At 34.9% G+C, this 16,184-nt stretch overlaps 1 protein-coding gene across 1 annotated transcript; it reads left to right on the top strand.

The window, feature by feature from the left end:
* The first annotated feature begins 3,810 nt into the window (after positions 1 to 3,810).
* Positions 3,811 to 7,991, top strand: LOC122042524 (RNA polymerase II transcriptional coactivator KIWI-like). Its single transcript, XM_042602678.1, has 4 exons — positions 3,811 to 4,003; positions 4,106 to 4,211; positions 7,561 to 7,583; positions 7,690 to 7,991. The coding sequence occupies exons 1-4, from the start codon at positions 3,872 to 3,874 to the stop codon at positions 7,747 to 7,749; spliced, it is 321 nt and encodes a 106-aa protein (XP_042458612.1). The 5' UTR covers positions 3,811 to 3,871; the 3' UTR covers positions 7,750 to 7,991.
* Positions 7,992 to 16,184: the final 8,193 nt, after the last annotated feature.

The following is a 16,184-nucleotide window of genomic DNA, read 5'->3' as shown; positions in this document are numbered from 1 at the left end:
ATCCCTTGGAAGGCACCTTCCATAGTCATGGAAGGCGCCTTCCATGAATAGTACGAAGGTACCTTCACTGCTTGAAGGTACCTTCGGACACTGTTCATCCGAAGGCTTTTACTCCTTTTTGCCCTACAAAATGTGTTAGTCTAAAACATCTACCTTGCAAAATAAAGTTAGCACAATAATAAGTGGTAGTAATTAGTTTCTGTCCTCCCAAGATCAGAAACTAGCCAAGGTCTCAGATTAGGGATCCGAAATAGACCTAACCTGGACCAACGCCTATTGTCCCCTCGACCGGAACGCGTCCTCACTTAGACACTCTCCTCTAATGACTTATCTTTACTTACCAATTTTCCAAACATTCGGTTAGCCCGTCAACCTGTCTGGACTTCGTGCCAACTATCTGGTTGGCCTATTGACCTAGCTAGACTTCATACTAGCTATCCAGTCAACCCATTGACCTAGTTGGGCTTTGTACCAGCTATTCAGTCGGCCCGTCGACCTAGTTAGATTTTATACCAGCTATAGGATCGATCCGTTGACCTAGCTAGATTTCCTGCACACTCAATCAAGTGGTTAGATCACAACAAAGCTTAACTTAACTTATCATTCATCAAAACTCGAGTTAGACCATTAGTGCAAATCGTACCAACAGGAACCGCCAGTTAACCAGTGATTCCTAGCCATTGAGGGAGGGGTGGGGGGTTTTTGGGTATTCTTTTCAACAGTTAAGATCATTTGACCATTTTTTGATCAATGACTATGATTTAATATCCGTTACTATCCAAACTCTATAAATAGAGAGTTTATTTCATCATTTTCACACACATCTTCTTTACTCTTAATCTCAATTTCATATTCTCTATAATGTTTTCGCCTTCATTTCTATACACTTTCATTTCCAATTTTCAATTACAATGGAAGGAGGTCATGGAGGTGCATCATCTCAAACTCAGAAAGGAAAGGAAATAGTGAATCCACGTCAGGACCCAAACATTCAATCCACCAATTATGAGAACGAGCACCTTCCGAATCCGACACTCGAAATACAAAAAAGTACCGATGCAATTACTTCTAAGGTTCGGGAAAGTCCTCCTCTAAAGTCTTCTATTTTCACTAAATATTTTGAGAATGTCACTCTTCTGTCAGGAGAATTGCATGCAAAATGTAAGCACTGCAATGCTTCTTACAAATTCCAAGCTGGTGGCGGCTATGGGTCGTTGAAACGACATGTAGAAATGAAACACCCGACAGAATATTAACTCGATCATTCTCAAGGATAATTTTCTAGACTATTTCAACTAGCAGTAATACTGATTACGGTTTATTTTTATATTCAGATAATAAATTAAGAGAATCATTAGCTAAATTTATTTATGTAAAACATCTTTCTTTCAGTTTTGGATCTAAATGCACATTTGAAGATTTTTGTAAAGAATCTCTTAATCCATGTGCTAAACGTGTTCTTAGGACTACACTTACTCGTACAATTAAAAAAATAATAAAACAAGGAAGAAAGAATTTAATTGATGAATTTAATAAATTAGATAATAAAACTTCTTTATGTTTCGATATTTAGGGTGATCATTGGCAAACACATTCGTATTTGGGTGTGACTTGCCATTGGATCGATAACTCTTGGAACTTCTAAAAAATATTGTTAGCTTATAGAGTTTTTGATAAATCATATAATACTCATAACATCGACAATTATTATGTTTAATTTTAGAAGAATATAGATTAACTCATAGAATATTTTCAATATCAATAGATAATGTTAGTTCCAATATCACTTGTATAAATGATCTAAAATTTATTTGTCAACCTATTATTGGTGGTTTATTTTTTTATATTAGTTGTGTATGCTATATTCTAAATTTATGTGTTCAAGATTGTTTAAATTTTTTAGAAAATTATATTAAACTAATTAGAGTTGCAATTTCTTATTTATGGTCGCATCCATTTATAATGAAACAATAGGATAGGTTTTGTAAAACTAATGGAATAAGACCTGTAAATTTCTACGTGATGTACCAATACGTTGGAATTAAATATGCCAATTATTACAAGATTCATTTCAATATAAAGGATTATTATGTTTATTTTTTTGCACAAAATATAATACTAATATATATTTATCAAATAACTTTCTAGTGTTTATTATTTCACTGCTTAATTAGTTTTAGAAAATTTTTCTAATATAATATTAATTTTAAATGAACGTATTAATAATAAATTTTTATCTTCTTATATATTAGCTATTATTTAATTACATTTGTTTTAGATTCTAGATTTAAATTAGAAGTTTTACAAAAAAAAATGTTAACTTTATATTATGACACTTTAATTACAATTAAAGATTTTTCTTCTCCTGATCTAGTTAATATTATATATAATGTTATAATTTATTTATATGATATTTATAATCAATATTATGTAAAATATGGAACACAAACTAATATTTCTGAAATACAACAAACTATTATTAGTAATTTAAACATACAAAAACATAACTTTTATTAAAAAAATCGATGAAATGTCCACAAAGATCCTTAAGTTTCACACAGGAATTTGAGAATTATTTTATGATTTTTTTTTATTTTTTAATGAAGCAGATAGCAAAAATTTTGATATCTTAAAGTGGTGGTCACAAAAGGCTCAAAATTTTCTTGTCCTCTCTGTGATCGCCAAAGAAATTTTAGCTTGTCTAGTGTCAACTGTTGTTGTGGAGCAGACATTTAGTGCTAGTGGCAACATATTAGATGAACGACGATCAACTTTGTCTCCCGACTCATTAGAAGCTCAAGCTTACTCGACGATTATAACTTTTAGATGACGAAGTTAAAGATTTTGATACCGAAAGAACGAATACAACAGAAACCGGAAATGGAAGTGAGTGACAACGTCACTTTCAAATGTAAAAGGGTAAAAATTTAAAAGAACTACGTGAACTTTGATTCCCCTATACCCTAAGGGGATACGTAGATAACTTAAATGAGTGCAAGCTCTTTTTTAAATAAATTTTAAATTTTATAATATGATAATCTTGAACTGTGACGAATCGTGACAAATCTTGAACTGAACGGTGAACTGTAATAGTCTTGGGTGGTTAAGGTTAAGGGTCGACCTGCCATGAACCGTCGGTTCTGAACTGTGGTCAGGTCTACGTATACTCCGAGAGCACCTAAATTTTTTTTAGCTTGAACACTATAGCCCAACTCTTAAATCCTAAAGGCAAAATCTTATTGGCTTAACCCCGAACTAAAAAAATAAACAAAAAAAAAACTATTTAACAATTGGGGTGCCTCAATCGCGGACAGAAAAGAGACGCAGCGTATCAAAATCGTGTGTGTATATATATACAAACCCTGTACATCCACAATGCACATCCACCGTGGGTGATTCTAATGAGTCAGGACACTCGGAAGTGATGCGAGCATCTGGAAGTGAGTCGGGCACCGAAAAATGATTCAGACGTCCAAACTCATCTCAGTTATCCATGGTGGGTATGCACCATGAGTCTACACCGTGAGTGTACAAGCACGTATGTGCACGCACACACACACAAATGTTGCATGCTTGTGCATTTGAGGTTTTTTTTTTATTTTTTTAGTTTAGTTTTTTGAGCTTGCGATTATGTTATTTTAAGGTTTTGTCTTTCGAATTTAGGAATTGAGTTACAGTATTACATATAAAAATTTTAAAACATAAAATAAATTTTAGGTGTGTATAAAATGTGCGAGGTAAGATGTGAGGTATCATCTATATGTATGTGTCACTTAAGATTTTACTTTAGAATTTAGAAAGTAAGGTTATATATCTATATACATATCGAATTCCTGGTAAGAAGAGGCAGAGCAGCGGGAGTGTAGTAGATATGTGGAGGAAAGGCTGGAAGAGGAAGGCCGAAGGAGACTCTGCTGGCAACGCTGAAGCTTCCCGCTCCAGGAAGTTCCCTAAGAGGGATTCTGAAGACGGCGGGGGAGAGGATGACATCACCGTCTGTGAGGTACGGTTCTTCGCTGTTTGCAACCCTAACTGCCTTTTCTTGTTCTGAAACAAGTGAGGTCCTGAATTTCTTCATCTGATATATGGTGGGTTTGAATTGTAGATTTCAAAGAATCGGAAGGTTTCGGTGCGGCAGTGGCAGGGGAACGTCGTCGTTGACATCAGAGAGTTCTATGTGAAGGACGGCAAGGAAATGCCTGGGAAGAAAGGTCCACTGTTTTTACAATATTGATTTTTACAGTAGGTTCTAAGTAGTGGCTAGGGATTAGGAAATGCATACTGGATTTGTTCCCTTCCTCTTCTTAATAAAGGAGTTGGAATCCCAAGTCTTTAATTTTATTGAATTACTTAATTTAATTGATAAATAATACAAACTGTAGGGTTGTAAAGATAGAGCGAAGGGTGAAGGAAGGGGGAAAGGATATGTATCCCATGTTTGGGAGAAATTGCCAATGAAAAAGGTGATCCAGCTCCCTTCCTCTTCCTTCCTCCTATGTAATTTCTTGCCCCTCCAAGTTGGGGAATAAGGAGAGTGAAGAGAATCGAGTCAAAAGCATGGATTTTACTCTTTTAACCTTAATGTTAAAGAAGTTTCTCTTAACACAGAAATATTATAGTCAATTTGAACTCAATTTATTGTTTATTTTATTTAAATGATATCCTCTAAGAATCTTTTCCAAATAAGTTAGTGTTGTTGTTAGTCTATGGAAGAGATGGTTTGCGTGAAGAGGCTTTTTTGACAAAGAGCATAATACATTATAAGTGTTACTACTTGTAGGATTACATTAAGGAATGACATTTAATGCATCTTGGTCAACCACAACTTGCATTAGGACTTTGTTCCTGGTTCATTTTGAATCAACTATCATCTATTTCTTTGTATTACTTGTAACTTTGTTGTTGTGTGTCAATGGATGAGTTTTGTGTAGGAGAGGTTGAATGGGTGTTGTGCCTTTAATTTTAGGTGTAAGTAAATGCAATAGATAAATTTATAGTAGATAATTTTGTTGTAAAAACTATTTTTAAATTTTAAAAGTTTTTCAGAAACTCATTATATCCTTACTTGGTATATACATCTGATAAATTTGACCTAGTTTTAGGCAAACTAGTTGTTTTATAAAAGGGGCTCTCAACTCTTCTTGTGAATTAATATGCAATTTTAATAAAATTTCCTCTGTGTAACTAGGAGTTGATACATAGATTCCCCCTTTCACCTCCCTGATTGCAGACTACCACCGCCACATCCTTTTTCTGTTTTGGGCAGGAGAATCAATTGTATTCCCTATTCTCACTTACTTAACCCACACCTCAGCTCTTTTCCTGCTGCTCCATGTCCACCTGGACCAACCTATCTGCTCGTAGCACTGTCACACCCACACAGAACCACCACCTATAAGCATTGGAGCTTGCCTCAGTTTAGTTAATCTCGTAGTGATTCTTATAAGAGCCAACTATTTTCTTCATCACCTCTATCCAGACATTCGCTTCCTATGCACGATGCCATCAACACCTTGCAGAAGACTCACATTGCTACACTACTGCATTTCTACCACGTGAGATCAATACATCGTTGTTTTATGCACTGTGGAAGCCCAGCGCACCAATGCCTATGTGACATCGCACATCGACACCCACGCAAAACGTGCACTTCTACTTTAACTCAACACTTACTGACCACTCTTGTTTCCTGCCTCATCTTGGGTGACCATGACAATAGTCTCCTCATGCAACTCCTGACCATATGAATCCCCTCCGCTTGAGATCAAGTCCTATGTCAGCCCTTGCACCGATTTAAAAGAAGTTACTTTAGCTATAGTAAGTCCTGTTAGAAAACCCCACTGCGACAATAGGCAGGCCGACCGTGTTATCCTCTTCTTCAAAGATCACATTACCTGATTGAAGACTTTCCATGGCAATTTCAACAATAGATTACATCCCTACCACCTTGGTATATTTGTACCTCCCCTTTGAAAATTAATTTTGTTTAATTGATGTCAATTTTTTTTTTCCATTTACCTAATCTCACATTCACACCCTTACTTCTGCCCTACTAAAAGCACAATCATTTACTCATCCTCCTATTTGTTTATCATGTTTTTCTAGTTTAAATTCTGTCAAGTTGGGTTATGGTAGAGGATCGACAATAACCTAACAACCCCTGTTCACAATGGTGGGACTACAATGATTTTGTGCAAGCAGCAGTGAGAAGAGGATGTGACTAAGTTTTGATAAGATATCCAGTGGAGTGGAGAGGGCGATGAGGATAGCATGAGCATGGTCACTAATGGAGAAGAAGCTTATATTGGGGTTATGGGTTCCGCAAAGCAGATCGGTCCCTTTGATCTTTCTACAATAAGTAAATGGTGAAATCAAGGTGCAAACAGGAGGTAGAGTGGCATGGTCATGAGGTTACCGGTGGGAGAATGACCTAGTAAAGATGGTGTTAGCTTTAAAAGAAGGCAACTTGAGTAAAAGAGAATCTCGATCAACTCATAGATATCAGGAATAGTAATTCATAGAAGGTCACAGGGTGCAATGGGACTGAGTCATGGTTGATTGGTTGGGGAACTCAATGTTGGAGCCATGCACATACAATAGATGTATAGAGGTCCTCTGACGAGATGACAAAGTCGAGGGAGGGAACATGTTTGGTCTGCCATGACGAGTGCAAGAGGGGAAGATGAGATCTTTCTCTGATGCTAGAAGCAGAGGAAAGAGATGGGGAGTACTAGGACAGCTTGGATGACCACAAGTTCGTTTTAGATCTGCTTAAACAAATCTTTGAGCACAAGCATCTTGTTTTATGGGAGGCGGCAGCGTAGGGGAAGGGAAAGGGGGATTTGGGCTAGGTGAAAGAGAAGGAAACAAGAAAGGAATTGATGATCGTCATAGGGGAAAGTTTCGAGTGGGCTCGCAAAGCTAGCGAATGGCTAGGCCACAAGATAGAAGACAGTAAGGTGGATTGCAGTGAAAGGGTGGGGAGGTCGCAGGTGATGTGATGAGAGGGATGAGCAACGAATTGAGTGGGTCATGGGGAGAGGTGAGCACCAAGAGGAGTTTGAGTACAATGACCAAACCAACTTCTAATTGATGCATCATGAAGCTTCTTTGATACTGCCTGACTCAACACCAACACTCCACCAAAAACACAATATTATCACAAGAAGACAACTATCTTAAGGGGATTGATGGTCCCTTTTAAAAACTTCAACCGAAATAAGACCAAAAATAAATTTAGACCATCAAGACAAAAGTTAATCCTCCCTCTAAAAGAACAATTAATTTATTCTTCTAAATAAATCCACAGAAGTACTTTTTTTACAAAGTCTAAAATTTTTGAAGATAAAATTCTTCATTTGCATTACATTCCAAATTTTAGAAGGATTAACATTGATACACAACTTTGCTAAACATCTCCAGTAGATATTTGGAAGCTGTCAACTCCAAATGCCTGATACACTTGGTTTATAGAGCATTACTATACTTGTAGACCTATTGAATTGTATCTATTTGTTCTGTTGTGTCCCACTGATCATTGCTTGTGCTTATTTTCTTCAGGTATATCACTGCCGATGGATCAGGTGAACACCAACCCAATGGATCTCAATGAACAACACAGTCAATTCTAATTTGTGTTTGAGTTTGTGTTTGTGTTCTTTACTTGCCCATCATCATTTTTATGTGCAGTGGAAAGTTCTGCTTGAACATGTTGAGGAAATCGACGAAGCAGTGAGGGAAAACTCGTAGCTTACAAGATATTGGGAGGACTTTAAATTGGTGTTTTGGAGTTAAAAGCTTTAATGATGAGGATCTTGGAAGGACTTCTGTAGGCATGTTGATCCTATTTACCTTACTGCGACGTGTTATTTTGATAATGTGAAGAACACTAATGGTGTAACTAGTCTTATATAAACTTGGAAACAATGGAATGCTACTTTCTATTTAGAAAGAGAACTGATATATTTCATTAGCATATTCCTGATTAAAAATATTTTTTAAATTTTTGTTAGGATTACTGAGAAATAAATGAAGTACCAAAATAAACATGAAAAATAGTGGAATATGTATTTGATATGTTGCTAACTACATGTGTTAAAATTTTTGAATCTGAATCTGTTTTAACCGATAATTATGTCTTGACAAATAATAATGGATAGCAAATAATAATGGTACATTTGCAGCGGAATACTTGAAACGAAAAATTCTCCAATACTAACACAAGGATTTATTTGATATCCACCTCCTTAAAGTGACTAATTTAAGGATCCGACTCTCTCTCACACATACACTAAAGGTTCTAAAATTCGCTAGGCGCTAGTCGGGCGGCAGACTAGCGCCTAGGCGGGGACTAGGCGCCGCTAGGTGGATTCCTCGGTATCCCTTGTTTCATGTGGACTGTGGACAATGTCATATGCAAATCTAAATATTTTCTTAAACAATTTCATAGCAATGAAGATCTAACTATGTATGGTAAAATAAATACATACTTTCCAATACCAAAAAATGAAAAACTATAAAAGAAATAGTTAAACAATAGAACATGCAGTAAGTTATCATAATCATATAGTAAACAGTAGAACATTGGAAAATAGTAGCAATAGTTCAATTCAAGATTACAATGCATTGTGAACTAGTAACCACTAAGCAAAATATAATTGTTAAATAACATAAATCATGTCTTAACAAAATGAGTTCAAAATTACACAACTAATAGACTCGTATTTATTCTGCTTCTTCTTCTCCATAATTTTCAATAACTTGTTCTTCATCGGACACAAACTCAATATCATTATTGTGATCCTCGTCTTCTTCTTCGGATTCAAAATCATCTTCATGAAGTTCTCTCACTCTAGAGCTTCTTCGGGGTTGTAGATTTTCATCTGCTCCACTTGCTTCATCAACCATTTGCCAAGTGAGCCCGGAACCTAGTTCAACTTCATCATCTTCCCCACCATCCACAATCCAACCTTGTGCATTTGAAGCATCTTTTGCAAGAAGGACATCAACATTTCTTTCTTTTTCTCTTTTTTGTTTGTTCAACAATCTAGCATTAAATTGGACAAATACTAGATTGTTCAACCTGTTGGCATCCAACCTATTTCTTTTCTTTGTATGAATCTAAAAAAAACAGAGAAAGTAAATACTACAGTTAGTACCTGAATATAGAGTATAGACGTTAAAAATTATAACTAATTTAATTAAAAAGTAGACTGAAAGTTTAAAACTTACTCCTTCAAATGTACTCCAATTTCTTTCACACCCAGATGAACTTGTAGTTAATGAAAGTATCCTCAATGCCACCCTTAGCAAGTTAGGTGTGTGAGCACCATATGTACTCCATCATGCACATGGATCAAATGTATCTTCATTTTTTTGACATACTTTTGCTGCCAATGTTTTTCCAAATAACCCAGTCTTATTTCTATATTTTGGAAATTCCTTGTTAATAATTGTATCTTGTAGATCTAACTCATTGACATGCAAAGTTTCCATGCATTCAAAAATCCCCATCGCGACCTCCTCATAAAGAGCAATAGAACTATCTTTGTAGTAAAAATAAGGATTCAACAAAAATACAGTGGTATGCAATTATGTATCAAGTCTATCCTTCATTTTTGACTCAATAATGACTATGATAGGCTGATAATTTGATTCCACGTTATTCAGAGCCACCTTGATATCTTCTTTAGCTTGAAGAAGCTCCCCATATAGAAACCCCATTGATGGCTTTCTATCTCCATCTACCAATCGAAGAACTCTTACCAAAGGAGCAAATATTTTCAAACAAAGTGTCACACCATTCCAAAAACTCATGCTCATCACTGTAGAGTAAGCCAATTTTCCTTTGTTTGTTTTTGACCATTTACATTTCTCCCACATATCACTTGTAAACATGACCCTTAAACTAGCTTTTTTTTTCAATCAAACTTTGCAATGTGAGGAAATTTGATGCAAACCTGGTAACTCCTGGTCGGACTATGTCTCTCTTCTTCGTGAAACTTCTCATCAATGATAAAGTCTTATGGTGAGCATAGATGAAAATGGTAAAAGCCTTGGATTGCTCAATCACCTTTTTATATCGTGGAAGTTTGCCAATACTTTCAAGCATGAGATTAATAGTGTGAGTTGCACATGAACTCCAAAAGATCCCGGGTTGTTTTTCTCTCATCAATTTAACTGCAGCTATATTGTTGGTGGCATTGTTTGTTACAATCTGAACAATATTCTGAGCTCCTACTTGTTCAACACACTTGTCAACATACTCAAAAATAAGTTCAGCTGTATGCGCCTCCTCTGAAGACTCCTTAGACTCTAAAAATGTAGTACCCTCCTTGCAATTAACACACAAATTTAAGTGCTTCTTCTTTTTCTATCACTCCATGCATCTGTTATAATTGAGCACTCATTCTTTGCCCATTCTTCTTCATGTTTCTTCAACAATTGTTTTGTTCTTTCAACTTCGGCTTTCAATAGTGGCTCCCTAAGTTAATATTGAGTTAGAGGCTTGAATCCTGATCCAAATTGACCCACTGCCTCCATTAGTTGTTTGAAACTATCATTATCAACAGCATTGAATGAGATTCCATTTTCATAAACCCATCTCCCAACATATTGTTGAACTTGTTGAGTTCTCTCTTTGAAAAGTGTCTCATTTATATTTTTTTGGCGAAGCACTTTACTTCCACTGGAGCCTGCATTTTCTGGAGCAATTGCCGATATATATCTATCCATGGGGCCAAGTGGAAGAGGTTTCTTAATTCCATCCATCCCTTCAATTTCAAGACCTTCTTCTTCATCTAGAGAAATAGCCACCTCTGCTCTACAACTTTGTTCTTCCATTATTTTGTTCTTCTTTCTGTTCCTCCCTTCTAAAATAGTCTGTTTGCACTTATTTTTATCTTCTTGAGATACTTTTCGATAACCAGATACATTTCCAGGTATATTTTCAATGTGCTCCTTTATCCTATACACTCCTCCTAACATGATTTTTCCACATAGCTTGCATTTAATTTTGTCGAGATTTTTAGGATCAATCAATATCCCAAACTCCCATCCGATATCGTTTGACTTTCTTCTAAGCATTCCAGATTCGGGTTGAGTGACAGATGATGTCGAAGATGGATTGCTTGCCATTATGTTAACAGATAACCTGAAAAAATTATATATAACAACTTAACAAGTTAACAACATAACATGATAATAAAATTTAATTATACATTTTTACTATACCAAACGATACAAAATAATGAAGTATAACATTAACAAGTCTAAGAATATTTTTAATATATCATTATATCTTAATCTAAGTATCTAACTAATAAAATTTATTAGATAATAGATATTTGTTAAAAAAAATTAAATTTAAAATATATTTTTTATATTTTTAAATCTGTTTTATACTTTTATATATAAATTAATAATATTTATTGGAATTTTTAAAAATTTAATTTAATTTTCATATTTTTAAAACTGATTTATATAAATTAATAATATTTATTAGAATTTTTAAAATTTTAATATAATTTTAATATTTATAAATCTGATTAATATAAATTAATAATATATAAAATTTATAAATATGATTTATATAAATTAATAATATATTAATATGTATTATTATTTTTATTTATTTATATATTTTTAAATCTGTTTTATACTTTTATATATAAATTAATAATATTTATTGGAATTTTTAAAAGTTTAATTTAATTTTCATATTTTTAAAACTGATTTATATAAATTAATAATATTTATTGGAATTTTTAAAATTTTAATATTTATAAATCTGATTAATATAAATTAATAATATATAAAATTTATAAATACGATTTATATAAATTAATAATATGTATTATGATTTTTTAAATTTTATTTATTTTTATATTTTTAAATCTGATAAATGATAATTGAAAATATTTATAATGTTTTTTATTTTTTTAAAATCTGTTATATAAATTAATATTTATTAAAAAATTTAAATCTATTAGTATTATTATTGAATCCTATATTCCTATTAGGCTTTATGAACCGAACCCTAAACCCTACCCTATTATTGAAATTATCCCCGTTAGGAATTATTTTAATTTATTAATTATTAAATAAAATAAATACAAAATATCGAAGAAAAAAATGCCGCGATGCCGCGACGTTGAAAGCCACCGGCCGCCACCGGACGCCACCGGCGCCTCGCGGGAGGCCTCCGGCGCCGTCGGAAGCGTCGCTGGACGAGTCCGGTGGTCCGGCGAAGTCCGGCGTTGCTTCCAGCAGCGCCGGTAGCGTTGCGGAAAGCTTTTGGCGCATCGCGATGCTACCGGCGCTGCTGGAAGCAACGGCAGACTTCGCCGGACGCGTCCGGCGACGCTTCCGGTGGCGTCTGATGCCCTGCGACTCGTCCGGTGTTGCCGGAGAGTTGCCACGACGACGAAAAAACAAAAAAAAAAACAATTAACAAAACAAGAAAACAATAAAAACTCACCGGAAGTTGCAGGCCGCGATGAGAGAAGACACAAGTCGGCGATGAAAGAAAGAAGACGAAGCGCCAGCCTCTCCGCAAATCTGATTTAGTGATTAAAAACGTACCTAAAATACCAAAGCCCGCCGAAGCCCGCGTTGGCCGCCGAAGCCCGCCGAGGGCCGCCTAGGTCTTCCGCCTGGCTAGTTTCCGGCGCGGCCTGCCGCCGCACAACGCCTAGGCGGCCGCCTAGGGCGAAATTTAGAACATTGCATACACTATGAAAGATCTCCTTCTCGGAAACAATCAGGAGGCGGAGAATCCTCGTACAAGCTCACACACGAAGAAATACAAGAAGAAGAGGACGAGAAGCTAATACAAATGAAATCTTATAAAATTACAACAATGAAACCCTAGCTTGCTCTCTTCTTGCTTGAAACCACCTCTTGATCAACTTGGAAATGTATCAGCACTTCACTTTAAGTCTCCAAGAACTTATCGTGTGTGGTTGAGAAACTGTGAGTGAGAGTTATGTGAGAGTTGCTTCGAAAAAGTCTACGAAACTCCTTTTCTAGGATTCTTCGACATCTCTCAATCAATTCATCTTTTCTCTAATCGACTGTCACGTCATCCGACCATCCAACACCTATAAAACGATTCTTTTTTTTTTGAACCCTACTCAATTGGTGAGTCATCCCAATTGATTCAGAAAACTTTAATTGATTACTCAATTGATTTCACAACTCTCTGTTCACTCACAAAAGACCTTAATCGATTCCCTCTCCTCATGACAAAAACACTTCCTAATTGATTGATCCAATCGATTAGCAGTGGTTGAATCGATTGGGTCAATTGATTCAACCTTATTTTTTGTGAATTCTTCTTCGCGAATCTCCTAGCCCTAATTGATTGGTCTAATTGATTAGTCTGTGCTCAATCGATTAACCAATCGATTCGGGCACTTTCTGTGTTATCGCAAGAACTCCTAATTGATTACTTAATCAATTAGCCTAGGGTCAATCGATTGTCCTAATCAATTGCTTAACCCTAACTTGCTTAATCCAAGTCTAGGATTCCCTTGCCCAATATTAGGTCAACCGTGACTTGTTGGAATTTCTTCATCAAGTGTCTGGTCAATCCTTTAACCCACTTAGACTTTTCTCCTCATGCCAAGTATTTGGTTCTCTATGACCCACTTGGACTTCCAAACACTAGGTGGTCGGCCAACTTTTGATCCACCTAGACTTTTCTTCTCATGTCAAGTGTCTAGTCCTTCATGATCCACTTGGACTTCTAAATACCAGGTGTCCGGTCAACCTTTGACTCACCTGGATTTTCCAATTCATGGTTTCACTCACCAGGACATTTCACCATCTAACTTCACTCACTAACATTTCCTCACTGTCTAACTTCACTCACTAGGATTTTCCAACTAGCTAGCTTCACTCACTAGTATTTTCTCACTATCTAATTTCACTCACTAGGATTTTCCAACTAGCTAGCTTCACTCACTAGCATTTCCTCACTATCTAACTTCACTCACTAGGATTTTCCAACTAGCTAGCTTCACTCACCAGAACTTTCCATCTGTCTAGCTTCACTCACCAGGACTTTCCTCACTGCTCGACTTCACTCATTGGAACTTCTCACACTAAGTGTCCGGTCAACATTGACCCACTTGATTTTTCTTCTTCTACCAATCATCCTGTTGGTCTTGCCCTTACCTAACCTCCAGTTAGGACTTTCACAGTCAAGTATCCAGTCAACCTTAAGCTACTTGACTACTCTCTCATATCAAACTTACCAACCTTTGACTAGTGGAGAATTGCACAACAATCTTCTAAATGGATAATTGCACCTGCAATCTCCATATATTGTCAAACATCAAAACTCAAGCTTGAGTCAAACCGGTCAACTTTGACTCAGGGACAATTGCACCAACAATCTCTTTTTTTTTTTATGTTTAACAATACGTTTAAGTTAGACTAACCCATATTAGCCCAACTCTAACTCCATCCCATGCTCGAAGCATGAATGTGAGTTTCTAACTTAAACTTTATATTTTCTCCCCCTATAACAAACATCAAAAACTCTTTCTCTTAAGAGTTACTTTTGTTAAAATAACTCAATGAAAGTCTTATACCCTTCATTTTATCTCATACTCACTCTTGAGCATATATTGTATGCTCACCCTAGAGCATTCATTCATTTCAATGAAGATTTCCAATCTTCCATTAAAAAACATCTAAATCATCATTTTAAGGAGAAAATCCCCCTCAAAACATGCTTCAACATCAATAATGATTTAAAATTCCTAAACTTTTAGAAAATTCAAAATTGAAGTTTTGAGATTCAAAATTTAACTTTGAAACTAAACCTCATCCTAAACTCCAAGTTAGTCTCCTTTAACCATTACATTCTTGTTTTTATCAAGAAAACTTCCCTTAAATACTTTTAAATACATTTCAGAGGGTTAGAGATTGTTAACTTGACTGAACGTGGCTTAATGGACTGAAATTAAACTATTTCAGCCAAAATCAACATTCTTAATTGATTAGTTTCAGCTACCAATCGATTACAGTCTATCTGAATTGATTGAAGTTGAGTTTCAATCAATTTTTGTAGTGCTAATTGATTGATCTAATCGATTAGTACATCTTAATCGATCACTTGATTGATTCTGCGAGCCTCTATGCTCGCGGAAATTCATTCCAATCGATTGCCCTAATCGATTAGGGTGTAGTAATCGATTGATTCAATCGATTACCATAACTAAATTTCTGATTTTAATTTTAGATCAAATTTTAGAAATGTATAAATAATTCTATAAAATTCTAAAAATTATTAAACTTTGGATAGACATTATTTATGTCATATACTGTTAGGGAAAAATAATTTTCTATGAAAATAACTCCTATTTTCAAGGATTGACATGTAATTGGAAACCATTGAAAACTTCAATCTTTCTCTCAAGTATGTGTCTAACTATTCAATAATGATTGTTATTAATAAATAGTCTTCACCAATGTTTTTAAAAATATTTTTGAAATCATTTTTCAAAACCAATTTCCAACCAAGATCTTTAAACTAAATGCACATGACTTGTATACTTGCTTTCCCCGTGATTGGATAACACATAATTTATATGTTTTGATGAAACTAAAACGTAAATAGATGCATTAAATCAACATCTTAAGTTGTATTCATCCTCCTAACATCTCACTTGTACCTATATGCATCAAAAACACATACAAGCAAAGTTATTGTCCTTGTGAGAGGTAGATAGTGGGTTTCCCTAATCTAAGAGATCATGCATTTCTAACTAGGTATTTTAAATTTTGATCATCCACCTAAAATGTCATTTAATAATTAATGTCTTTGTCCTTAATCACAAGGAATTAAAATAATGTATGAAAATGATCATAACATACATCACATACATACTTTCCAAAAATGCACTCTAAATACATCATAAATGAAATGATGCATGTATGAGATGTATAAAAAATATCATGACATTTTTCATAATGAAATATGAATATGAAATATGATTTAATGATAGCATGGCATGTGATAGGGCAAACAAAACATGATAATTTTGCATGAATAAAAATACCTAGATTTTCATCTAAGTTTTGTCCTTAATCTATTTTTGCTACGTTACGCCTAATTTAACCTAAAAGCCCCTTTTTCTATAAATGTGCTAAAATTCCAACTTAGTACATTTTGC

This window comes from Zingiber officinale, chromosome 2A (assembly GCF_018446385.1).
Source record: "Zingiber officinale cultivar Zhangliang chromosome 2A, Zo_v1.1, whole genome shotgun sequence".
Classification (NCBI taxonomy): domain Eukaryota; kingdom Viridiplantae; phylum Streptophyta; class Magnoliopsida; order Zingiberales; family Zingiberaceae; genus Zingiber; species Zingiber officinale.
Note: the sequence above shows the minus strand (reverse complement) of the source record. Positions and strands in the feature narration are given on the sequence as shown.